General features: G+C 39.6%; 1 protein-coding gene across 1 annotated transcript in view; it reads left to right on the top strand.

Moving 5' to 3' along the window:
• The window catches only part of vps53 (VPS53 subunit of GARP complex), a 49,091-nt gene that overhangs the window by 11,475 nt on the left and 10,227 nt on the right, over window positions 1-27,389 (top strand). The window contains exons 5-20 of the mRNA XM_084718152.1: window positions 3,223-3,309; window positions 3,705-3,820; window positions 5,215-5,334; window positions 9,806-9,884; window positions 10,051-10,194; window positions 10,302-10,444; window positions 11,383-11,524; window positions 12,853-12,951; window positions 15,828-15,922; window positions 16,957-17,199; window positions 22,399-22,546; window positions 22,859-22,941; window positions 23,044-23,122; window positions 25,000-25,148; window positions 25,249-25,318; window positions 25,486-25,623. Of these exons, the coding sequence (XP_084574278.1) occupies window positions 3,223-3,309; window positions 3,705-3,820; window positions 5,215-5,334; window positions 9,806-9,884; window positions 10,051-10,194; window positions 10,302-10,444; window positions 11,383-11,524; window positions 12,853-12,951; window positions 15,828-15,922; window positions 16,957-17,199; window positions 22,399-22,546; window positions 22,859-22,941; window positions 23,044-23,122; window positions 25,000-25,148; window positions 25,249-25,318; window positions 25,486-25,623 (1,935 nt within the window). The remainder of the gene's footprint in view (window positions 1-3,222; window positions 3,310-3,704; window positions 3,821-5,214; window positions 5,335-9,805; window positions 9,885-10,050; window positions 10,195-10,301; window positions 10,445-11,382; window positions 11,525-12,852; window positions 12,952-15,827; window positions 15,923-16,956; window positions 17,200-22,398; window positions 22,547-22,858; window positions 22,942-23,043; window positions 23,123-24,999; window positions 25,149-25,248; window positions 25,319-25,485; window positions 25,624-27,389) is intronic.

Here is a 27,389-nt window from a genome sequence, read left to right on the forward strand (position 1 = left end):
GTTTCGGTCATTTTTCAAACAGAAAGGCAAAAGTTCAATGTAAGAAAGCTGCTTTTCTTTGTCATTTATGATAATAAATGATGAGTCTTTGAGTCTTTTTGACATTTTATAGACTAAATGATTAATTGATTATTTGTGTGTGACAGATTAGTCAATAATAAAAAGAATTGTTTTTTTATTACAGTTAAACAGGGTGTTCATACACATATTGACATAGAATATTAAAACAAAAAAGTCAAATGTGGACGTGCATTTAAATATATATGTCTAGATCCACAAATCATGTATAGACATACAGACATATTTTTGTATACAAATAGACAATCCACTGTCATTTTTCAAAAAAGTTTTTAACTCCAGCCTTCATCCTGACTCAAAGTGTCCCACCCTCATTCAAAAATTAAATTCTCTTCCTTTTTTCTATCTACATCCTTTTCAAGAACCCACTGATTCTTCAACAATATTTAGAAAAAGTCAGTGTTCGATGTGATTGAGGTCTTTCCCGTCCTCCTCATCCCTCAAATCTCTGAACAAAACAGTCAAAGGACAACAATAAAAAATGTTCTGTACATAGAAATCCATACCTCAATTTTAATCCAGAACGATGCCACTTCCTTACAGTACCAAAAGAGATGAATATCTGACTCCTCTTCCTCTTCACAAAATCGACACAAGCCACATTTTTTAAGCATATGTCTAGTAGGCAAATAGTTTTAGTCATAATAATTGTTAGTTGTAGCCCTACTTTGATAAAGAAAGCGAGAAGTATGCATTGCAGCTTTTGCTCATCTTGATTGAAGAAGAGTTCCTCCGTTGCTAGAAAGTCTCATGACACAAAGCAGATAAAGTTTTAGAACTTTCAGGTTAAAACAACCCTCAGAGGGTTAAATGTCCACAGGGTTTTGTTGTGGTTTTACGACCTGATCATATGGTGCCATCTTGACATTGAGTGCATGTCCACAACACTGTCACTGTGACTCCACTCAGGAAGGAAAAGTAATCCTGTGCTGTCAGTGCAAGCTGTATTTATGTGTATGTCTTTGCGCGTCTGTGTGTGTGTGTGTCTGCAGTTTTTGCATGTTTGCTCACTCGCTGTTTCGTAGAGGTGCTTGTAAAAGTGGTAAATTCCTTGCACAGCTGGTGCCGGCTGTTAGCATTCCTTGTGTGCATGTGCCTGTGAGAGTGTGTGAGTCTGAGGAGAGTCGAAGTTGTGTCGCAGTGCCGCCACGGTATCGAGCCAAGTGAAGCCAATTACCTTGGCATCAGATGTCGGAGCGCAGTCTCTGTTTAGGAGCATCAAAGAACAGCTGCCACGTCAGATGATGGGGAAATATTAGAATAGCACGTTAACTATCTTACAATTGTAACTGTCTAATGTTATCTAATCCGCTCCGGCTTTATAGGCTGTTAAAACTGCTAATAATCTCTTTAGCCTTTATGGTGACAGCCTTTATGCAGAGATTAGCCTTATGGCTCATGTGTCAGCCTAAGACCTCTCCATGTCAGATCTCCAGATAGCTCGTCAATTAGATGGCCAATTAGTCTGCTTGGCATTGCCCCCGGTCTGGAACAGCGAGTGGGCACAGACTGGATAATTTTTCATGTGGATCAAAGCCAGTGGTGAGTGTGGATTTAAAAAAGAAAAAAAAAAATCCCTGGAAATTTGACCCAGACTTGCACACCACGACTGAGACACAAACACAAAGTATTGTAAGAAGTGCGGCATAGTCTTTATGAGGAAATCTAAAGGGAAGTTGATATTTTATGCATGAGAAGACGATACATTTGGATTAAAAGCAGAATAAAAAATAAATCAGCTGCAGAACAGGGTGTCTATATTCTCTGCTAATTAATTTTTCTCACGATTTGTTTAATTTTTGATATTTCCAAACTTATTTTTAATAAAGATAAAGAGGAAAAATATTGAATTTAACCACTTTATTTATCAAGGCACACAGGTAATAGACTCAATAGACTTAAAAAACTGCCCCTAATTAAGAATTTCCTCATCATCTGCACTTACACGTCAATGGTGCAACTAAACAACACACCTGATTGGCTGTTTTGCTTGTAGCAAATTAATTGTAGGGAAATGAATAGCTGTTTATGAACCAGGGTGTAATTATTGTTAGTAGTGTGCTTTCATGGCTTTTTTTGTTATACGCATTTTAGTGAAACTACTTCAAATTTTATTGAACAATTTTCTTGTTGTTGTTGATACAGTGTTTTTTGTAGGAGGGTAAGAAAATATCACTACTCTTGAGCAGGGGTGGGCAATTATTTTTTATGGGGGGCCACAAGAGAAACTGATCAGGGGGCCATGGGCCAGACACAAATGATATAAGGTCCTAATAATAGTCAAATCTCTAATAAGGGAATGGTCAGAAGTGTTCTATATAGAACATTTTCTCAATTGCTGTGTTGAAATGTGGGCTAGTATTTTGTTTTGTGTCCAAAACTTGATGTTTTACGGCGTACCATGCAGGCTGCATACAAGTTGCAACCAGCAGCAGCAACAGTAGAAAAAGAACAACATGGATGTACAGCACTGAGTGAATAAGGTTATAGTTTAATCTAAAAGATACCGTTCATTACAGCACTGAGCCCTTTCAAAATAAAGAATCAGAATTTAAAAGTTTGAGTCAAAACTCCAAAATACAGCGAAGGCAGGTGCCTTGAAAAAAAAAAAATTTAAATGAAGCAACTGGTGGAACATCTGTACAGTATTGGACAGGATTGGATATAAAAAATATAAATAACTGTCAGAACTCTTCGAATGACAAGCCATTTTTGATACTCGATAGTGCTGAAGCAATTCGGTCAGTGCCACAAAAGTATTGAGGTTCAGTTCCCAGCCCCAGCTGTGGCATCATGACAGTCTTCTCCTTTCTTCTACTCTCTGTATGTGACTGTAAACTCATCCCTGTCTTCCTCACAGAGCTTTAGTCTAATAGCTCAGCTCTGTTTTCAAGTTTTCCTCCACTTTCCCCTGCTGTTTCTGCTTCAGGTGTCATTCTCACGCGTTCAGGGATGGGCTGAGCTGGATTTTGGCCTTTGTAATTCCTCGAGGCCCAAATTTTCAAACCACTTCAGCCAAAAAGATTAGCAGTGTCGCCCACTCCCATGAACACAGAATTACACACATTATCAATGGGTCTTACACAGCAGTTGAAAATGTGTTGTCTTTGTGTGTTTCATGTTGCATTGTTTTGTTTTGGACAGGCTTTGGAAGAGGCCCAGATAGCCATCCAGCAGCTCTTTGGCAAAATCAAAGACATCAAGGACAAAGCAGAGAAGTCTGAACAAATGGTTCGTACACAAACACGCACACGTACACACACACTCACATGCACACACAAAGGTGGCTTGTTGAAGCTCAGCTGGAATATGACCCTAGTGCAGGGGAGATACGACCCGTATCCTCCTTCTGTTACAATGGAGGACAGTGAGGAGGGTTATTTAAAGTCGAGGTAATGCAACTTCCATGTGTCTGTCTGTTACAAGTGTGTGTGAGAGTCAGAGGAAGGCCAGTAGGTTGGGGTGAGTAGAGAAAGGATCAAGCAGACCCTCCCTCAGGAAGCATGTAGGAACAATTATTTCTCAAACCTTTGGGTGTGTGGTTTGCTCATACATTTGTTCACCTTTTCTCGCTTCCTCCTTTGCCATCTGACCAACCCGTCTGACTTGTCCCTCTCCCCGCGCAGGTTAAGGAGATTACAAGGGACATAAAGCAGCTGGACCACGCCAAGCGCCACCTCACCACATCCATCACCACCCTCAACCACCTGCACATGCTGGCAGGGGGTGTTGACTCTTTAGAGTGGGTACAGTCACATTCGGACAAAAAAGAACAGCACAATTTACCCTGAAGCTTATTTGACCAAAAGAAAGCACTTTGAATTGTTTGGAGATTTTGTAGTTGTGAGATGCACGGTTAATTTTAGGATAAAGGATTAGTTGCTGCCAGGTTCTTCCATCAGACGTTATATAACCCACAAACCATCGGCTGAATCACTGCAGTCCGATCTTTTTTCAGTAATGTTGACAAACTCAAAAGACCTGAGGGGTGGAAAAAGCTCTTAATTTTTACTGATGCCACATCTGACTTAACTGCAAAACAACAAGAAAATCCCACAGAATTTCACCCTGTTTCAGATGGATGGACACAAAAGCATACTGTGCAGTCCTCACCAGAGGCTTAATCTTTTTGTCTCTAGCATCCATATCCTTCTGTATCCTATTTATCAAAGAGAGTGGGTGGTTTCCTCGCCTATAGCAGGTTAGGAATGAATTTACACTTGAAAAAGAGATGTAAAGCTAGATTGATATGGATAAACACGTGTGACATATAGGGCCACAACAAATAATTATTTTCATCGCCTATTAATAATTTTTTCATCTGTGAATGTCAAAAAATGGTGGATGTCGATCAGTGTTTCCCAAGGCCCAAGATGATCTCTTCAAATGTCTTGTTTTCTCCACAACCCAAAGATAATCAGTTTACTGTGATAGAAGGGTTAAAAAACACGGCTAGAATCAGAGAATTTTAACATTTTTTAGAAAGAAAATTACTTGGACAGATTAATCAATTATCAAAATAATCAGCAATTAACTTAATAGTCAACAACTAATTGGTTAATTGATTAATTGTTGCAGCTCTTGTGGTGTAATGTAATTGTGGTCATTGACTGTATAAAGATCGACTTTATTATTTTTTTTACACAACACATGATTGGACAAGAGCCATTCCATGAGTGCTGGTATAGAGTACAACAGCACTGGGACTTTTAACTACATGTATCACTCTGCTTTACAGGTGTTCTAATAACCAGTACATTAAAGTGCTCCAAGCACCAAAACAAACATTTTGTTTCATGTAGGAACTACTTTCTTTCTGCAGTATAATCAAGTGGAACTGTTTTAGAATCTACCAGAACTACTTTTTTTTCTACTTGAAAGAAAGTAGTTCTTCCATGAAACTGCTCTTTACAAGGTCTGTGGACTGTCTTGAGTAACTGGGTCATGATTTTTTTTGAAAGAGACGCTGGTTTTCAGTTTCTCAAACATATTTTTTGTCACTTTGAACACCAGAAGCCAAGTGTCATTTAGTCCCATTACATTTGAGAAGGCAGACATTTCTACAGCCAAAATCTCCAAAACTCTGCAACTTTTATTATAATAATAAAAATAATTTGCATATGTTTTGTGTTCCAGAGCCATGACCAGAAAAAGGCAGTATGGTGAGGTGGCCAACCTGCTACAGGGAGTGGTCAATGTGCTTGAACATTTCCACAAGTACATGGGCATCCCCCAGATCAGACAGCTTTCTGAGAGGTAACTGACTTACTCACTCACCACTGATCTGTGCTCCCGTAAGATTATTTTGTTACATATTTTCCTCGCTTTCTGTTGGGTTTAGTGCCTCGCTCGAGCTCACTCTGGCTGTTCAGTGAGCAGCATGGCTGTAAGAGCAGCTCGTTTCCAGTAGCCAGTTCCGAGCTCGATCTCTGGTTACAGCAGAAATATTCCACAGCTCGTCAGCCGAACTGTTGAAAAGTGGTTGCAGTATTTGGCTGGAGGTGTTTTGCGTATTACATCCTGTTTATGCAGATATTCACACACGTACACGCACAGTCCCGCACAGGAAGGAAACCCACTGAATAGTGTCCCATTATGCCAGCATTTCTTCCATTGTGAGAGATTAGAGGCATACTTCTCTGAGGGTGTGTTTGAATCTCCATCTGTATGCTTCCGCTCATGTGTGTGGAAGATGCATTGATTACATTATTCGCCTGAGATTGTTCCTCATGCTTGCAACACGTCTATCAGTCATTGGACAATGGTACATTTAGGAATGTATTTTTTTCTGGAGAGAGTCGTGCCAATATCTGGATGTGGTCTTTTGTTTAAACACACAAGCGCTCACCCAGAGATTTATGCACGCACAGAACAAAGTCCATTGTTACGCTGTTGTTTCCCACAGTTCTGGCTGATTTAATTTCCATTTTTGCTATTATTTTCCAAGAATCAGTTTGGGACACATTAGGCCAAGTTGATGTTCATGTTCAAAGCAGTGCTGACCTGCAAAAAACCAAACCAAAAAAAGCATGACCTTGTGTTCTGTTCTGACTGAGGTGTGGCAGACAGTGTTCATACCAAATAACAGCTGCGTGGAAGAAGTGACTCTGCCGGAGAAACAGATGATAAGAAGAGAGACACGGGGAAGGGGAAGATAGCAGACAGCTGCACGCAAAAGGTTAATAGAAAGTATCGAGATCTAACAAATCTGCCACCACAATACTGTAAATAGCAGAAGAAGACAAAAGACAGCAAACAATGTTTGAGACAAGCGCAGGAAACAGTGGATATAGAGGCAGGATGAAGGTTCAGAGGGGAGTTACAGCCAGGAGGAAAAGCTGTTCAGACATGTTTGCAGCAGCAAGCTAAACTTTTTATATATCATTGTTATCTATACAATCAATTCATATCCATATCTTAAGATAATTTAAAAAAAACTCACATTTCTCTTGACTTCTTTTTCATGTCAGTGAACTGTGAACATTCTCATGAAAAACAATGAGGTGAAACTCAAACAGTTACAGATTAAATATTTATATTTATGTTCATTTTATGTGATGATATTTTTAGTTTACTACTGACTGTTGGTGTTGGTTTTGTGCAATTGTGCAGACATAATTTGAGCATTTGTTTCCAAAGACAATTCGGTAACACTTAAATGGAAAATTGATAGTAGTATAGTTATTTCAATGATAACAAATTTTTTTGCTATATGCAACAACACTCAGAATTTTTATTTTATACACAAACTGATGACCACATATCAAATTATTGCATTACAAATACTTATTAAGCATTATTTATTATAATTAAATTGGTTTTTAACAGTAAAATAACTAATAAGTTTGTTGTCAATTTGTCATTTATTAATGATGATCATTATACAGTGTTACTGACAGTTCATGGCAATTTATTGCACACGTTTAGGTCATGGCAAGCTTATTTTTTTGTTTTATTTTATTTTATTAAAGAAGCAACGCAGAGGCATTTTGGGTTAAATAAAAAATATCATTAAGATATTTTAATATTGCAATAAAAACCCTATCATGGACTTTTTATAGTAGTATTATCAGACTTTGAGTTTTTGTTATTGTTCCATCCCTATATAACAGCATTATTGTTAAAACAGCACATTACTCTGATTGTAAAGGCTGTGTAACAGCATAATTAAATAAGCTGAAACAAATGCATTAAAGCAAATAATTTCATATTCTGAAAAATAAGAGCCAAGTGCACAATTTAGTAGTAAAAACCACAGATGATATTTCTACATCTACAAAATGAAGCACAGTTGAGTTTGAAACAAATGTGAAGATTGTTGTGGGTTACAGGCTAAATACACATTAGATGATCCACCTGACATTTCTGTGGCCCCGCTGTCTTTACTGCAGTGAGAGAAATTAGCCTTTTGTCCTGATGGTACTTTGGAGCGTGACTAAACGGAGCCAGGGCAGCTTTCACCTTTACACAGGATCAACTTTGATTATTTTTTAATAGTCCTTTTCCTCGTCAGCGCTGAATGCTTTTCTCACCGTCTCAGCTACACGGTGACTGTCACAGTTCAGCTGACAGACAATGAGACATAAGGCTCAGCTGTGCTGCGCTGTGGTGTGTGTGTATGTGTGTGTTTACACTTACATGGTTGGACAAAACACAGCCATAGACTGGACGCCTTGTTCTCCAGGGTTTGTATTGTACAGACGCTGGAAATTCTTAAACACTTGAATTTTAATCTAGTGAATGTACGTTTTGAAAAGTGCTTGAAACTGCTTAAAATTGCTGTTGCATTACTTTGACAATAAATGGCTAAGTTCACTTTTTAGCTAAAGAAAAAGTCAGACACTGGCTCAGATAGGTTGCATAGGATCCCAAGACCACTTACAGATAGATGACACATTTTGAAATGTTAAAACTTTGTTGTGTTCTCCTTTAATTTGCCATCTTTTCTTTAAAATGCTCGGTGAGACATGGGGTCCGCTCAGTAGATTGGATCATGACACTTGGGACAAACACCCAGCAGAGACCCTCCACACTGAATTCTGTTGAAGAATTCTGAATGATCAGAGGAAACAAACAATGCCTGCAGGGGCGCCTGGGACTCTCCCCATTACTGCTTAACATTCAGAAACGGGCAGTAAAATTTTGAATAAATTATGAATAAATGAAAAGAACTTTATTTGGAACACTGGAGAAATTAAATTAAAAAAAACAAAGTAGACTAAATTCTTATTTAATTCCAAACAGAGAATACAAATTTGCAGAATATCTCCACTCTGTCAGAGACAGGAAACAGAGATTAATCCTCACCAAATACAGGATGAGTGACCTGGCCATAGGAACAGGACGACATAGGCAGACACGGCTGCCCAGAGAGGAATGCATATGTGTTTACTGCTCAGAAGGACAAATAGAAACAGAGATGGGCTTCATTCTCTTCACTAAGAGACTTCCACTATGGACAAATAAAGAATTAAACCTGACCTGACCTGACCTGAGGAGAAACTGGCTGTTCTCCTGGGTGAAGGGACGACGTCTCCTCAGGCAGATAAATATGTATCTGCCTTCCACAGCCTGAGGGACTCACAACCAGTATGAGTTAAACTGTAATATATACACATATGTAAAGAGCTTGCACATTTGCAGCTCTAGTTTATGTATAAAAATATGCAATTTACCACAGCTGTAAGCTTGAAAACCTGTTGTGAAAGTGCTTGAATTTGATTTTGTAAAATGTGTAGGAACCCTGGGTCTCAGTCTGATAAAACAGCTGTCAGCTCTGCTCCAGACTGACCAGACGGAGGCGGAGTGCTGAGTATTTAGCCGGCAGTGAAGGCTACTAGTTGAGTTGGCATTCATCTGTGATACTATCTCCCCACCCTGTCCTGTTTATTCTGGACCCTTGTCATGTCTTTGGTTGCTGTCCTGGGTTAACCCGGCCCGGATGCCTGCAGGCGAAACACAGACTCTCTGAGGACTCTACAAACCTCATTATGTAGACGCTTCTCAGTCACGTCTTTGTTGTCGCTTTACCGGCCAGAACCAAGTGCGCTGACATTCACAGAAAGCCGTGCACACAAAGACACCTGCACACTTGTGTACTTATACTGGGCTTATAATAATTGGGGGAATAATTGGTCGTGACAGGTGTTTTGGAGTTTTTGAAATACTTTACACTAGCAAACTCATAATGGTTGCTCTGACACTTTAAAAACATCACTGGCCTCGAGGTTTTCCAGCATGTAACTTTAGGGCATTGCTGCACTTTGGGCCCACCCAGCCACGTTGTTCAGCTTTTAGTCCTTTAAAGTCTTTTTATGCTTTTATTTATTTATATATGTATTTATTAGTATTATTTTTAATTGCTATTGCCTGCACCGGGATCTGACTGCCTCTTTTTGTTCCCTTTCATGTATAACATGTTCTGGAATGACAAGAAAGTAACCTTATCCTTATCCTTAAATAGCAAGCTGTTTGCTTTAAAATGCTTTGAGTGTCTTTCCCTGCGATTCTTGGACAATAATCAAACAAGGTATCTTTTAACTGGCCGTGAGGCATAAAAAAAGTCTTTGCCAGAGTTGCCATTGAGCCAAAAAATATTTAAGCCTTAGAGGAGGCTGAGATCTGTTTTTGGAGGCTTCCACATGAAATTGTCATTATTCCAATATGACATTTGTCAGATTGAGAAAACGCTGGATAATTTAGCGTAATTGTTTTGTGTCCCATCCAGAGTAAAGGCAGCACAGAGCGAGTTGGGGACTCAGATCCTGGCAGATTTTGAAGAAGCCTTCCCCTCTCAGGGCTCTAAGGTAAATATCTTGTATTTATTTATGGTTTATTTAATAGGGACAGACAAGCCGAAAACAAATATCTGATGCAAGTTATCAGTGTTTATACAGAATGATAATGCTATGTTTTACAGTGTTTAATGTTCTAGTCTTGTTGTACAAAACCTTTATTCCGCAATCCATGCAGAGACCAGGAGGCCCCAGCAACGTGCTTAGAGACGCCTGTCTGGTGGCCAACGTGCTGGACCCGCGCATCAAACAGGAGATCATCAAAAAGTTCATCAGGCAGCACCTCTCAGAGTACCTGGTGTTGTTCCAGGAAAACCAGGATGTGAGAATGACTTTGAATTCCATAATGTACAAGATCGCATCTAATCCCAGTAAACACCTACTTGGAAAAGGGTGGTATTAAAAACTATCCCAACTCTTGTTGCTCAGGTTGCGTGGTTAGACAAGATCGATCGCCGCTACGCCTGGATCAAACGGCAGCTCGTAGACTATGAGGAGAAATACGGACGCATGTTTCCTGAGGAGTGGTGCATGACAGAGCGTATCGCTGTGGAGTTCTGCCATATCACCAGGTATGTTTTCACTTCAGTTTAGTTTCAGTTAGTTCCCAGAATGATTTTGCTTGTTTCAGTGTATGTTTTTCTTTAAAAAAAAAGGTTAGTTTTAGTTTTCTTTTTTGTTATAATATAGGGGGTATTTGTCATAGGCAAGGTATGAGAAGTTAAGAATAGGTTTTGCTACAAACACATTTTGCGAAGGCAATTGACTCTTGCAGACGTCCTAGTCTAAATAAAATATACACTCATGCCTCCTCATGCTTGTTGTGTTGACAGATTTGACCAAATTGACTAAAACTAAAGACATTTCCTGTGCTGCTGTTAATTTTACAAATACAAAATATTGTTTTTTACACCTAGTTTTAGTTTTTAGTTAACTATAATAACTTTGCCACAGATCCATCTTTGTTCAAACATTGCAAATGTAGCTTTAGCCTGTTGAGTGGATATTTTATGCTGCCTCTCTGTCCACAAGAAAACAAAAAAAAAGAAAGAAAGAAAAAGAGGTAATTAAATTAAACGGGCAGAAATTGAGAAATTGGTTGTGGGACTCATTAGGTTCATGAAGTGAACCACACTGGCGTGGCGTGCCTGGCGTGAGTCTGTCATTTGATGCAACTTTCAGTGCAATTGACGTAGGTGGCCCACATGAGCGGTGACCTAGTGTCCCCACTTCTCAGTCTTTTTCCCCTCAGCTACAGAGAAGAAACAGTGGCGCACTGTGTGTGTGTGTGTTACTCCCAGCTGCAACTGACAATAAAACAACATCTGGCAAAAATTGTAATAGTGTCAGTAGAAAAAAGCCTGGCAAGACATGTTTTTGCTAAAAGGACAGATGTAAGACTACAGTTATGTACTAACAAGGATCACTGGGAACTGTCTGGGATGTCAGGGTGTAGAAATTGGAGGTAATATACTCAACATCCATTTTTTTTTGTGTGTGTGTGTCTCAGGGCGGAGCTCGCCAAAGTGATGCGAACACGGGCCAAGGAGATCGAGGTGAAACTGCTTCTGTTTGCCATTCAGAGGACCACAAACTTTGAGGGTCTTCTGGCCAAACGCTTCACAGGATGCACCCTGACTGATGTACCTGGAGTGAGAAACGCACACACAGAGACACACACAAAACCTGCAGGTCTAGTCACTGTTGACTCCAGCTGCTACAAATTATTCAGGCTGAAAGTGTCCAAAAACACAGAAAATATGTGCACGCTCACACACAGCACGACTCTTGAAACCCTTTAATCCAGGTCACGTTGGTGTGTGGAGGTGGAAGCGATACACAGAGAATGGGCAGATTATGGTTGTTGTTTTGTGAGCGCACAACTAGGCCAAGCTCGTTCAGGACTGATAATATTTGGGCCAGAAAGAGGCCTTTTTGTCTTCAGGTCAGTTTACACCCATGCCTGTTGGGTTCTGTAATTCAATCAGGGATTTGGTTGAGTGGAATATTATAATTGGAGGTGCAGTGTCATCAGAGTCTCCCATGATGTGCTCCACATAAACATGGAAGAAAGGAATGAAACCTGGACTTTAATTTGAAATAATAATGTAATAGTTACAGTAGAGGTGGCAAAAGTACACACGGTTTTCTCAAGTAGGAGTACAGATACTTGTGTAAAAAAGACCCCATCTGAAGGACACTTCTACCTCCTCTCTGTTTGTTTCAGCCTCTTATGTCTTATGCCACTTTCATCTTGTTACATCTTATTACGTCTTTTATGTTGTTTTTTATCTCTTATGGCTTTTTCCATCTTGTTACGTTATATTTTGGTCTTGTTATGTCTTTTTCGTCTTGTTAAGCCATATTTTTTGTATCATTACGTAATTTTTCATCTCTTTCATTTCATGTTTTTTTCTTCGTTGTGTTTGTTTCTTTGTTTTTTGTCTTGCTACATCTCTTTTCATCTTACATTATTTTTTGGGGTGCTTTTTGTCTTGGTACTGCGTTTTTTTTTTGTCTTACATCACATTTTGGTCTTGTTATGTCTTTTTTGTCTTATTACATATTTTTTTTCCATTACATCTTTCCGTCTTATGTGTTTTTTGTTTTGTTATACCGTTTTCATCTTGTTACAACTTTCTATTGGCCTTGCTGTCTTTTTCAGCGTTAGTTCTTTTTCTTCTTGTTACATCATTTTTTTTAGCTTCTTTGTCTATTACGTTGCTTTTTGTATTGTCAGTAGTTAGTTTTTTGTCTTTTTACGTTAGATATTTGTATTAAAATGTAAGTAAAAGCAAAAATTTGTCAGAGGAATAAATTCTCAATTAAAGTACAGATACCTGAAAAATCTACTTAAGTACACTAACAAAGTATTTGTACTTAGTTACTTCCCACTTCTGAATTACAAAAACACTTCTGTTAGTATTGTTTCTATTGCTCAATTATTGCATGCCAACACATTTTATCTGTGTTTTTGTAGCAAAAGAGGCCAGAGAGCCCTCTAGACCCCACTAACCCGTTCCTGGAGGATGAGCCAGGCGAGGACGTGGGCACGGAGAAGGATGAGGATCTGGCTAAGGTCAGTTGACCTATAATTACCTCCATCTGATCTGTTGTGCAACATAAAGGGACTGTTAGATGTTGTTTCTCTGATGTGGAGCTTTATTTAGGCCAAAACATTTCTTAAGTTTCCTGTTTAAAAGGAACATGACTCATTTGCTCATGGCAATGCATTGACAAGTGGAAAAGAAGTATTATTAATGAATTATTTAAATGTTCTCCCGTGTAGTGCCTCAGCTTAAAACGATGTGGCTTTAGTTTAAACACAACAATCTTATGATCTTATTGTCTTGACTGCACCACCTCTTAATTATAACCTTAAAGGGATAGATTGCATATATAAGGTACTTGTCCATAGTCAGTGTATTACCCTCAGTAGATGATGGTCAGCATGCCTCTATTTGAAGAAGAAGGACAAGTACAGGTACAGGAAGCTAACCAATGCACTCCTGTGGACAGGGTCTGTAGCAAAATGTATTTAGTCACCTAAAAAAAAGGCCCAGCACAAAAAATCTGTATCAGTCTAAGTGCATGCTATATTCAGAATATTTAACCACTTTGCCATCAGGCCAATAGGAAACTACTGTTATATAAAAGCCAAATATCACTCTATCCAAAGCAACCAGACTCCTTTGGCAAAAACAGGAACTTTGCCTTGCAGACCACAGGAGTTCCTTGTATACTGCTGTCTTGATAGCTTCGGCGGCTTAATTATTTTATTTATTTATTTTTATTTGTTTATATGCAGGGACAGTACACAGCTCCTTAACTTTACCAGTTAGCTGTTAGCTGTGAGTTAGCTGTGTGTAAAAACAGAAGTACAAGACACAATATACTCATGACACAACCTCTGTAGCAACAACAATTCACTGAAGTTTCACAATAATAAAACCAAACCAACCAATCGAGGCATTGGTAGAACAGCAACTCCTGTCTTCTGCGAGGTAAAAATACTGTTTTTGCCAAAGGATTCTGGTTGAGAGTGACATTTGGCTTATATAACAAAGGTTTCCAGTCAGGAAATGTTATCTGATAGCTAGGTAAAGTGGCAAAATTATTCTAAATACGGTGCACACTTATGATATTGATCTTCTTAGATGGACCTTTTTCTGTTAGCTAAATTATATTTTGCTGCTGACCCTGCTTCTTCAAACTGGGGCCATGCAGACCATTCTGTAGATAATACACTGACTTTAGATACAACCCCACTTCAGAGACTTCAGACTATCCCTTTAGAAAGGAATAGATTGGCCAAGAAATGATCAATCTGTTGCTTGAGTGGTGAGTGGGTAATTAGTCCAATACAATCCATTTTCTACACCTGAGTAAACCTACTCCACTCTAATATAACAGCCCTGTAACGAGGTTAGAAGTACCTCTGAGTGTAGCACAAGTTCAACAGCGCCACAAACTACAGCCTCCAAAATGACCATAAAGTTGCATCCACACCTCTTTAAAGCAGTTTCAACAAAAACGGAACATAACAACCTTCTTGAATGTAGGATTTATTGCAGGGCTGTTGTATTAGGCTGCATCAGTTATAGTGAGAGCTAATAAAGTATCAGCTGAATGTATTTTATGCATGGAAAGCTAATGGCTTGAGTTTCTAAGATGTTACACAAGGAACTGTATCAAATACTGAATCTTTGAACTGTTCCTGTCTTCATTGTTTTGACCTTCACCTTTGCCTTCTGAGTTGAACTCAGAGGAGATACACTCAGAGAAATAAGGGTTCCAAAAGGATTCTTCCTGAAGGGCTGAAGTCTACTTCTGAAGAACCCCTTTTGAAAAAGAAGAAGTCTTTTTAAGACTAGGGGTTCCAGACAGAAGAATCACTGTCATCCAAAGAATTGTTTTTGGGACCATCTGGATGGGTTCTAGATAAAACACTTGAAATTTAAAAGGATCCTTTGTAGAACCCCTGTGTGGGGTCTCCATAAAATATTTAAATATAAATGAATTACTTGAAGAAGTCTTTAGTCAGGGGTTCATTGTACCATAATATCCAGGGGTTCTCAGTAGAACTGCCTGGGCGGGTTCTAGATAAAGCTCCTGAAATTTAAAAGGGTCCTTTGTAGAACCTCTGGGTAAGTTCTAGGTAAAACCATTGAAATATAAAAGGGTTCTTGGTAGAACCCCCATGGATGGGTTCTTGTTAGCACCCTTAGAAGGCGAAAAGATGGTACACAGAACCCCAGAGAGGGTTGCTGAATTCCTTGAAGAACTCCTTAGTCAAGAGCTCATTGTACCATAATATAAAGAGGTTCACAGTAGAACCCCCTGTGTAGGTTCTAGATAAACACTTGGAATATAAAAGGGTTCTTGGTAGAACACCCTGGGTTGGTTCTTGTTAGCACCCTCTAAAGGTGGGAATATTCTGAAAAGAATCCTAGAGAGAGTTGTTGCATTCCTTGAAGAACTCTTTAATCAAGTGGTCTCTGTACCCTAATATAGAGGGTTCTCAGTAGAACCCCATGGGTAGATTCAAGACAAAACACTAGAACCCCCTTGGAATATAAAAACCATTGGAATATATACAGCTTCTTGGTAGAACCCCCTGGTAGGTTTGTTTTTAGCACCCTTTAAAGATTCTGGATAGAACCTTCAGAGAGGGTTCTGGGTAGAACCATTACACCATAGAAGGGTTTTCCTATAGAACCTCTCATAGGGGGATCAAGGTGAAACCTTTCACAGAGGGTTCTAGGTTTAACCATTTATGTTGAAAGGATTCCAAATGGAGCCTTTCTAAAAAGTTCTACCAGGAGCCAAAGATGGTTCTCCTATGGGGACAAGCCAAAGAAAACTTTGTGGTTCTAGAAAGCACCTTTATTTTGAGGAGTGTACAACTAAAACCTGTTATTTCACCGATTCCTCATTTTTCCTCCATTGTTTTAGCCCAGGAAGCCGAAAGCTCCGGACAACCCTTTCCATGGCATCGTCTCCAAGTGCTTTGAACCTCATCTATACGTCTACATCGAGTCCCAGGACAAGTGAGCAACACACTCTCTCGTGTAAACCACACAGGGCAGAACTGGGTCGTGGTACACAAACCCACAATCGGGGAGCAGCAGGTTGTGTGTAAAGCTGGCACATGCATCCTGTTTCCACTGCCCACTCATCAATCAGATCCCCCACCTCCCATTCTACTTCACTGCCTCTTCTGTCTTTCCATCCCTTGTTCCTGTACATGCCTCTGTCTCCACTGTGGCAGAAATGTTTCCCATTAGCTGCACGACCACAGACCCAGAGAGAAAGAGAGAGGGAGGCTGAAGAAGTGCTGCCGCAGCAGATCTGCCTATTTTCATTCCCACCTCTTTATGTTTTTTTTTTCCTTTTTGGGGTCTCTCTCTTTCTGTTTCTTTCCTCCTTTCATAATCTCAGTCTCTTGTTTCTTTCTTTATTTTTCCCCTTGTTCTTTATAGTCTTTCTTTCTGTTTTCTCCCACCGTCCTTCACTTCCACCTCCATCAGTCCCTCCCCCCGGTCCCAGTCACAGTTCTGGGACTGCTGTGCTTGCATGCGGCCCCTGGCTCTTGGCTTTCTAGAGCGTTAAATGCTGCTTGTCCGTCCAAGGGAGCAGCATTGACCTATTCTGCAGCTACAACCTCATTTCAGTCCAGTCCAAAAAGCTTGAAACAGGCAGCGGCCAGATCAGCTTGTCCCCAGTGGGACAGAGCAGGAGAGAACAGTGGCCTGCTTGTTTTGTCCTTGGCTTTAGTTCCAAGATTCAGTCGGATTGGGCCACACCAACCGACTGTGGACCTGTTGACTGTAGTGCTGAGGATTTTGATATGCTTGGAATAGTCTCTCCTGTTTATTCATCTGGCTCTCTGTCTGTGTGCCTGTTATTCTATCCCTTTATTTATTTATTGCGGTCAGGAACCAATCATATGTTTTTACTCTTTAAATGTTTTTATTTGATTCATTTAATTCCTTTTATGTGCGTCTAATCCAGCCACACGTGTGTGTGTATGTGTGTGTGTGAACCTGTGTGGGTTTGGCTGTACATTTTCGGGCATCTGCAGGAACCTCGGCGAACTGATTGACCGGTTTGTGGCTGACTTCCGAGCACAAGGCCCACCCAAGGCGGGCACGGAGGAGGGCGGAGCGGTGCTGCCCAGCTGCGCCGACCTCTTTGTCTATTACAAGAAATGCATGGTGCAGTGCTCCCAGCTGAGCACCGGAGAACCAATGATCGCCCTCACGACCATCTTCCAGAAATTCCTGAGAGAGTACGCCTGGAAGATCCTCTCTGGAAACTTGCCTAAGTAAGACATTTGACACAAATCTAGAGCTAACTTTGGTTTTCTCTGAGTAAACTTCATCTCATGGTGGAATTAAAACAAATAGTTTAAAAATAAACGGTGAGCGCTAGCATGACATTGTTACAAAGTGCTGCATCAACACTAACTTTCCCTTTTTAATGACATTGTCAAATGAAACAGCATCAATATTAAAGCACTTCCATATTGGCTTCAGTAGTCTATATTATGGTAGTTGGTGAAGCCAATATGGAAGTGGCTTTAACCGTCCTGTGAGGGCCAGTAGATTCTGGCTCAAAGACAACCTGACTGATTTGAAGTGGCAGAGGAAAACCATCAATTTCTCTTGAAAGTCATTTAATTTTTTCCCTCAAAATTAGAGTCATAGTAAGAAAATGGCTCCCTTCTAGTCTGTGGCCTTTTCTGTATTATTCTAACAGAAGAAGATTGAGAAGTATAAGTCCTTTAAACTTGATTTTTTTCACTCGATGCCGTGCCTTGCGTCTTTCGTGACGGAGTGTTTTATTTTCGACACGCATTCTAGTTGGCTCATGCTGGGTCATCACATCACTTTTTGGATAAGCTAGCAAAACTATAACCTGAAAAGTTGTTCATTTTGGCCTGGCAGCTGTGAGTCCTCTGCAGCAGGCGTAGGTTCGACTCCCGCTTTATGGCCCCTTGCTGCACATCATCCCCCCACTCTCTCTCCCCCCTCTTTCTTGCCATATCTTCAGCTGTCCTATAAATTAAAGCGATGACTTTTCAGTTTTTTTTCTGTTCATCAATTCATATAGATGTACTTTTTATAGAGCCCGACTGATACTGGATTTTTGGGGACAATGCTAATACTGATATTAGGGAGTAAAAAAAAAAATCTAATATTGATATGTATTGACCAATATTCTATACTTACTGTATACTGTAATTTTCTTGGATTCTGTTTTTATTTTGCTGTTGTGAAGCAGTTTGGAACTATCTTTAAAGTTATAAAAGTAAAATTGATTTACCTAAATATTTATATAAAATCTAAATAAAATAATCAAATAAAATTTCTAATAATTATAAATAATTAGCAATAAAAAAAACACAAATCCACTATAAAACTAAAAGAGCAAATAAAAACAATATCCATTATGTTCTGTTTTTGAAAAAGTTCAACCAAATTCTATATCGGTCTGGCTTTTATCTTTTACTCCTTCTACAGCTGGCATGGCTGCAACTGCGGCTAGATTCCCTTCATATTTTCAAATGACTTTTACCTGACTGCTGTTAAATTCTTAGGATTAACATCATCAGGTTATATTGGAAATATGTACACTAAATCATGCTGAGGTATATTGGCATTTAAATGAACTAAATTATGTCCTACAACAAAAATCTGCTAGGTTGGGGAGTCTGTATTCTGATAGCAATGGAAGTTAGTCTCTTCCAGCACACATGGTCCTCCAAAGCAGACTATTAATTTCATTGAACACTGGTGTGAAACCAATTATATAATTTACAGGAAAATACCAAGTATGAGTATATTCTATGTGCCTTCAGACATGACATGCATTAAATTAACTGATCTTATATTGTACGCATGTACTCAGAGTGCAGGCTGAGACGGTCACCGCTACAGTAGATCCCACAAAACCACGTCCCTTCAGACAAAATACCAGCTTTAGGGAATCCTGTGTAAGTCTGGTAATAATCAGTTATATCTGTCTATATCTAGTAAAGGCATAGTCTGCAAAATTTTCCTAAATAAGCACTTTATAGTAACATATAAACATATTCCCTCTAAATCATCACTTATGATTAACTAAAAGTATGTCTTTGTCAGGGTGGAAATAACTAATTACAGATACTCAAATTGCACTAATTTAAAGTTTTTCGGGTACTTTTATGGGTATATTTTCAAGTTACTTTTACACTATGTAATCAACATAGTTACTTTTAAAGGCATAACTGAGTACTGAGTACAACTTGGAAGTAATATCTAAACCTTTTATCTGTAACTTTGTAGTCATAATGCTATCTGATCGCCAACAGGCTAGTGAAAACAGTGACATATGGCCAAAAAAAAACCAAAAGTGCTACAACAACCCAAATTTGAAAAGGTGACCCTAACCATGACTGTCTCATAATGTTTCTCTTTACTCTGTTTGGCAGTAGTATGCAGCCCCTTGCCAATGCAGTGTTCAGGTTTTTAAAGTCGCAAACCAACCAACTGTAACTTTGCATTCTGTGTCTGTTTTCCTCTGCTGAGAGCTGCAGAACAAGTTTGACACACTGCGACTGAGGATTGCTACGCATGTATTCAAACAATATCCAGCACTGTGCATAGTTGTGGGCATGTATATTTATGCTTCAGAGTGTAACTGCTGTGAAACAATAAGAACATAATATTTTATTTATCTTATTCACTGCTTTAACCATGAATTGATCCTAATAACTTGTGTGTGTGTGTGTGTGTGTGTGTGTGTGTGTGTGTGTGTGTGTGTGTGTGTATTCCACTGAGCAGTAGACCACCATTGTTTTCCAAAAACTATTAGAAACACATTCAGCCACAGCACTGCACTGGGTGGCATTTTCCTTTATTACAATGAAAACGTTCTCTGTATGTTTGAGTCAATCTCACAGCCCTCACTCGCTATTATTTCAATAATTTCTATCCATGAGAGTCATTCCATTTTCTGGGCAGTAACACAAACAGATTTATTTGGGATTAACTTTTCACAAACAAGCATGTCACACCCATATTTGTTCATTCTTTTGGTATGGTGATGGAGCTGCTCAGGAGTTTTAAGTTTGAAGCTTAATGTCTTCAGTCCTCACTGTGTTTGATGGATTAGGATGGCATGCTATGAGGGATCTGGAGCTGGTTATGTTGTGGCAAAGCCTAATATGCTACCAGCAAAAACATCTCTGGCTCATTGGCCACATTAGAACTCATCACTGGGGCTGTGGTGTGTACACACACACACACACACACACACACACACACACACACACACACACACACACACACACACACACACACACACACACACACACACAGCCGTACTCTGTTTCAGCATGCTAATTACACACTTACGCTCACTGCCTAATGTATACCATACACTGAGCTGTATACAAACACCGTTCAAAGATGCGCTCAGATGCTTTGCAAGTGCGCACACTTACAGACACATGCAGACACGGCCGTCCAGTGTGGTGTGCTGTGAATTGGTTTTTGTGAGGTTTTGAAGGGACCCCTCGAAAGGAGCTTGAACTATGTTGTGGTTTTACCCACATGTCTCTGTTATGACGTTTATTAATGGCTGGGTCGCCGTTGAAGCCTCACTGGCGCAGCATCCCGACACTTGCGTCTGCTCGTAGTTATGCCCGTTGAGTCTCAGATCTTAAAAATGGCCTCCCTCACCTGTGGTTTAAAAAAAAAAACCAACGTGTTCCATAAAGAGTTTTTCTTGAAGCTCTGTAAGAAAGGAGGTCCGCTTAAGCCAGTTGTAGGAAAAACCAACACAGGCCATCTTTAGGTGCGTCTGTAATTCATTTTATTTGATTTATAAGGACAATGCGCATTAATCAACATTTCTGTAGGAGGACCACAGCTGAAAATTAGCCAGCTGGCTAACACTGGCTATTTTTTTAGCTGTGGTCTTCGGGAAGATGTTTTGAAATAAAATGATCGAATTCACATAATACTACCACACCATAAAGACAGCCATCAGGCATCTGTTGAAACACAGAACACAAGTCATGCGAAGAAACAAGAAACAACAGAACATCAATACAATATCTCAGCAACGACCAACAAGAAACACCCTTTCTGCATAAATAGTCATGCAAGCAACACAAAGCAACATTTCTATTTGACCAAATAACTTACTGCAAGAACACACACACAAGCACAACACTGGATTGGCTGGTTATGGGTACATTTTGATACCAAGGCAAAGGACTAATTTGCTGAGAAAAACTGTTATTTACAGAACCATCATAAATTGGAACAATTTACCCCCTAATATTCACATAAAAAAACAAATTAACCTTTAAAAATTACATGCAGAAGTATTTTTGGCATGCAGATGACAGACAGTATAATTTGTGCTGGTTTTCAATGTTGTGTTTTGCTTCATATGAGCTGCATAATTCTGTTGATAAACTGTTTAAAGATGCAGCCTTAATTTAGTAAAATGGTGATCTACACAAACACACAAGCCATGCAACACAGAGTTGTAGGACCAGGTTGTTAATAAAATGATTACATATACGCCTAAGCTATACAAAGCTGATTGCCTCGCAACAAGCAGAAGACACATGACAACTTAGCATCAGGTTAGCCAATAATAACAATAATATTAAGAAGAGAGATGTTTTATGTAGATTAGAAATGTTCATGTCTGACTTGATTCTTTATAGGAAGGTGTGACAGGTCTTAATGTTTTTCTGTTCCAGTTTAGTGTTCCACCCTGTAACTCAAAGGCATCCAGTGGTTCCCAAACTTTTTCTGGCATGTCATGATCCAAATGTGAACACAAATATTTAAATCACACGAGACTGAAACCGGCTATCACTCAGAATTTGACAGATGTATTTTCATAAGAAGTAACGCTATACAACAGCTAAATCCTGTTGGTAGACTCAGATGTCAGCTTTGTTCCTCTTTATGTTAACCCCTCTGTCTGTTTCTTTGCTGCTGTGTTTCTCTCTCTCCTGTTATATTTTTATTTCATTATTTTAAGCAGTGGAGGGACGACACAGTGACATTGCCAAAGGCATGGACAGTACAATAAATTGTGTCCTCTGTAAGCCCCAGCCAAGCCCCCATCTCACCCTATCTTGCATGACAGCACATAAAATCTGCAAAAAAAAAACATAGCCTAAGATAGATGTGTAATGTAGTAAAAATAAATACATAGATTTAATTATAAATTAGATTATCAGTTACACATAATACATACTTACCTACATTGAGAATATCGGTAGCATTAAGTCTGCGGGCAAAAATTATAGAAATTAAAAACAAAACAAAATGAAAAAAGAAAAGATATATAGATATAAAAAGAAGGTGGAGGGAAAAAGGGGGGAGGGGAAAAGTTATTATGGTTGTGTATGACCAACTGAAAAACTCAGACGTATGTGTAAGCCGCAGTGTAAGCTCTCAGCCTGTACCTCATCCCATACTGATATTTACATCACGTTTATCTGTCTGTCCAGGTCCAGCAGTAACAGCGGGGGTCTCACCATCAGCAGTCTGCTGAAGGAGAAAGAAGGCTCAGAGGCCGCAAAGTTCACCGTGGACGAGCTCTGCTTGATCTGCAGCATCCTCAGCACTGCAGAATACTGCCTGGCTACCACACAACAGGCACGCACACGCACACACACACACACACACACACACACAAATAAGCACACAAGGAGCATAAGAGATGGTTATCATGTAGCAGTTACAGGATGTTTGACCTGTGTTTCATCAGTGTTTTAAGGAACTCACAGTGACAGTTATGATTACAACACAACCTGAAGGAGGTTTTTTTTTTTTTGCAAGACACGTTGCACAATTTCATGTCAATATTTAAAAAAAACAGACCAACACATTTCAGAAGATGCGCTTAAAGTAATGAAGCTTATTATGTGTTTTATGTTTGTGTTGTTGTTGTTGTTTGTATTGTTCCAGTTGGAAGAGAAGCTGAAGGAGAAAGTAGATAAAGTCCTGGTGGAGAGAATTAATTTAACTGGCGAGATGGATACATTCAGCACGTAAGTGAGCAATTTTTGCTCTTTAGGAAAAAAGAACCTACCTTCTATTGTGTGAAAAGAGTGTTTTAATGGTGTCTGTTGTGTGCTTTCATGTTTTTTCAGTGTGATCTCAAACAGCATCCAGCTACTTGTTCAAGATCTTGATGCTGCCTGTGACCCTGCTCTCACTGCTATGAGCAAGGTTGGACACAAACACATAAACAAATGTTCCAATACAATTGTCTTTTAAAAATAGTTTAAAGATAACACACAAATTCTGGTGGTTTTATAAATGTCTCTTTCTCACTAGTCACGTAGCTGCCAACATATAAGTTTCAAAATACAGGTGATTTTTTTTTTTGGCAGTGAAGGAGGGTGGATAGCAAATAAATAAACCCCTCTGTGCCTGATATGTTGGCGCACATCATTTTTCCCACTTTGCCCTAAATAAGTATTGTGTGGCCACTGTTGTCAACTACCCTGACAACAGCCTACCTGCGACAGAGTTCCCCCAAAAAGCAAAGCATTGTTGGTATGCCGGGTACTCAGCATTATCAGCCCTTTCGTGATGACTTATTTTGTGATGACCTGTGGGATGCCTGTTTTTTCTCCTATGCCCACCCTTAGAGATGCACCATTCGACTGATCTGGATCGGCTAGAACCGTCCGGTTTTCTGTGTCACCAGGCCTGACGGATGACCAGCCGGTCAGCGCCACTTATCCGATTCTGTGCCGGTCATATTCGCACACAGTCTCTGCGCAATGGTCATGTCATGCGCACAGCACACACAACAACAACACAACACTGACCGTAATGTCACAGCCACCACAGCGCTGATCACAGCCGCACACGCTCAGCACGCACTCAGACACATGCTGGCATGAAGTCAGTGTTAGTGACAGACTCCAAGAACAGGATAAAGAGAAGACAGACACTCTTCAACAAGACAGAACAGCTGACGGTGTCGCCAAACAGCGGTAAAGTTTCTATCTCTTCAGGCTGATGTTAGCCAGCAGCAGACTGCTGTTCACAGACTCACAGTTAAAATCTCACCTTCTGTTCTGGCTGAAGAATAAACAACCTGTGTTGATGTGTCCCCTAAAACATTTTCTCATCCAGACTCGTTTAACTTCTCCTTCTGTTTTTCTCACTGCAAAGTTTTACTACAGCACACTAGTGGGCCGCATCGGTCTCTGGTTTGTTTACGTCTGCTTCCACATGAGATCATGTTAAATTGTATCCCATGAAATCTTGCAAGATCGTGTTCCCTCTAGTACATAATGTTAATATAGTAATATAATAAGGCCTGGCTGTAATCTGGAACACTTTTGGAGAAAATACCAAAGTTATTTAATAGTCAGTGTTTTATTATGAATGTCCAATTTAGTTTTACAAGAAAAGTTGCAGAAATGTTTCCTGTCAATTATCCAATTTTTCTTAGAAAGACTGAAAATCAGAATCGGACAAAATTGGAATCAGCAGGTCAAACCCTTAAAAAAAATAGGAAATCGGAATCGGTCAAGAAAATTGGAATGTGCAAAGCTAAATCTGTGCGTGTGCACATGTGCAGCAACCACCTCTTATCCCTACCACCGTGATCAAAACTGCTTTCCCTCCACCACCTGCCCCTCACTGAAATGAATGACAGGAGACGTCGAATGAACCACTCAGCGGTGTGGAAATCTGTGGGTTGAATTTGTATGTAGCATGTCGATTGTGTCTGTAGATTGCATTTGAATTCAGTGTTATTGTGACTAAAATGTGGAAACTTGGGTGACGTTGGACAAACAGCCAAAAAACACGAATCTGTCTATGACAGTTATTCATAATGAAGTTTGAGGTCCGTGAAAATTATGGGAGTTTCCCAGGATAAACAACAAAATGGGAGGGTGCTCGGAGTTGACCTTGAAATACAGGAGAAACACGAGAAAAACGTGTTGGCAGGTCTGCAGTCATCATCAGAAACTTAAAGATTTCCACAGAAGCCTGATGAAGTAGTATAATATTTTGACAGTACTTGTCTGTAGCCTCAGATGCTGAAGCTCCTCCCCCCCTTTCTGTCTCTCCCTCTCTCTCAGATGCCTTGGCAGAGTGTTGAGCATGTGGGTGACCAGAGTCCTTATGTGACGTCGATCATCATGCACATAAAGCAAAATGTGCCGATCATCAGAGACAATCTGGCCTCAACACGCAAATACTTCACACAATTCTGCATCAAGTTCACAAAGTACAATACATACACACATATTCATACACACACATAATTCCTCTATCCATGATTGATGAATAAACGTTCCTAAAGTTGATGTATTTCTTTCTTTCCTCAGTTCTTTCATTCCCAAATTTATCAACCACCTGTTCAGGTGTAAACCTATCAGCATGGTGGGAGCTGAACAAGTAAGTTTAATTTATGTTAATCTGGTCTGAAGCTGCATTGTGACTCATCATCTTAAGCACATTTTAAGCTTTACATGTCTGGGTGCTATTACATGATTTCATTTCACTTTCATCCTGAATAACTGCTCTCATATGTCTAAGTTTCTGTCTTGTGTCTGCTCTGCCAGCTCCTCCTCGACACTCACTCCCTGAAGACGGTTTTGCTGGATCTGCCCTCTATAGGCTCCCAGGTTCTCCGCAAGGCACCTGCCAGCTACACTAAGATAGTGGTGAAAGGCATGACGCGTGCAGAGATGATCCTTAAGGTGAGGAGGGGGGGTGCATTCATTAACATGAAGTAGATCCCAGTGCAGCAGATTCAGATACTTAAGCAGGATTGATACGGGTGCTGGAAATCCTTGAAAACACTACATTTTAATGTCGTATTTTTTTTTAGAAAAAGTGCTCTGATTTTGGATAAAGTGCCTGAAACTGCTTGAAAATGCATTTGCTTTTCTTTCATGATAAATCTCTACCTGGCTGATTAGTTTGCTTTTGAGAAGAGGAAATAAAATAATTGTTTCAGTAGGATGCATGCTTGGAATTTTATAATTTCAGGTGCAAGGCCATTTGGCCTTTGGTGTTGTCAGTTTTTTGAGGGAACGAAGGCCAAACACCAGGACAGCAAGGTCATCAAAGAAAAGTGTTTTAAGTTCACAGAAATAATGAATTTACCTTCAGGGTTAAGGGTGATTGTGTTTGAAATGGATGAATGAAATAAATTTTATTTGAAATAAGCCTAAATAATAAGTAAAACCATTTATTTCACAAAATAATTTAGTACTATTTACAAATTACCAGTATTTATACAAACTCCTGAGTCAGAAGTTCATACACACTTAGCCCTGGACTAGTCAGAGTCACTGGACTTCTGTTTGAAGACGGGGGAGTCAAGGGGATTTAACTTATTAATAGTAATGTTACAAACATTATGCTATAATACTTTTTTTTTTTTTTTTTTTTAAAGGTTATTTTTTTTGGCATTTTTTTGCCTTTATTGACAGTGACAGCTGAAGGTATGACAGGAAAGGGGGGTGAAGAGACAGGGGACGACACGCAGCAAATGAGCCGCAGGCGGGACTCGAACCAGCGGCCGCTGCAGAGCACTAACAGCCTCAATACATGGTGCGCACACCCTACCGACTAAGCTATAGGGGCGCCCATGCTATAATACTTTTGAAGCCACTGGGTCAGCTAAGTCAGTGTAGTGTTATACAAGCAATGCTTAACATTATATGTTGAGTTTCTTGTCGTATTTGTTCACTAATTTATCAGACTGTAGTAATAAATAGCATTTTTTTTCAGTGGTTCAGGAACAGACTAGAAATTGAATCCACAACTGGTTATTTGTGCAGCGTTTCACTTGATTTTACCAAGTAAGAACACAGAAGCTAAACAAAAGACACTGGTGTCTAAAAAGCATATAACAGGAAAGAGGCAGAGGAGAAAATGGCTAAATCAGCATGGGCGGTGTGGGCGGGGCATCAAGGCCACTGTGTCCTCAGGGCAGATCATTTTTTGAGGCACAGAAGGCCAAACTGGGGGAAGGGGGGTCACGGCAACCATGGTCTTCATCGCCTTTCATTTCCTGTTAGGATGCCACATCTACTTACAGACTTGAAACATGAAACTTGTTTTCTTTTAATTTGTAAGTCTTCTATAGATTATGCTGTCATGAAACATAATTTTGGATGTTAATTGCACAGTAACATCTGATTTAATGTGATGAAGAAGTGAAATAATTTTGACTATAAATGTAAATTCATAATTTACCACAGCTGTAAGGTGCTGGAAAAGCTGAAAAAATGAATGAATGAAAAGTGCCTGAATTTAACTTCAGAAAAGCTATAGGAACCCTGCTTTTGTCTGTGCAGCTTTCAGGTGCGTGTGAATAATAAGTGCAGGCTCTAACTTTCCTCAGATGAATGTCGGAAAAACACTCAACCTTGCTCTTAAGGCCAGTATAGATGAATTTAAACAGTTTAGCTCTCATGTATAAACTCAGGATGAGCTCCTGCATCTTTAACTGATG

Source organism: Lutjanus erythropterus, chromosome 4 (assembly GCF_056507025.1).
Source record: "Lutjanus erythropterus isolate fLutEry1 chromosome 4, fLutEry1.hap2, whole genome shotgun sequence".
NCBI classification, from domain to species: domain Eukaryota; kingdom Metazoa; phylum Chordata; class Actinopteri; order Lutjaniformes; family Lutjanidae; genus Lutjanus; species Lutjanus erythropterus.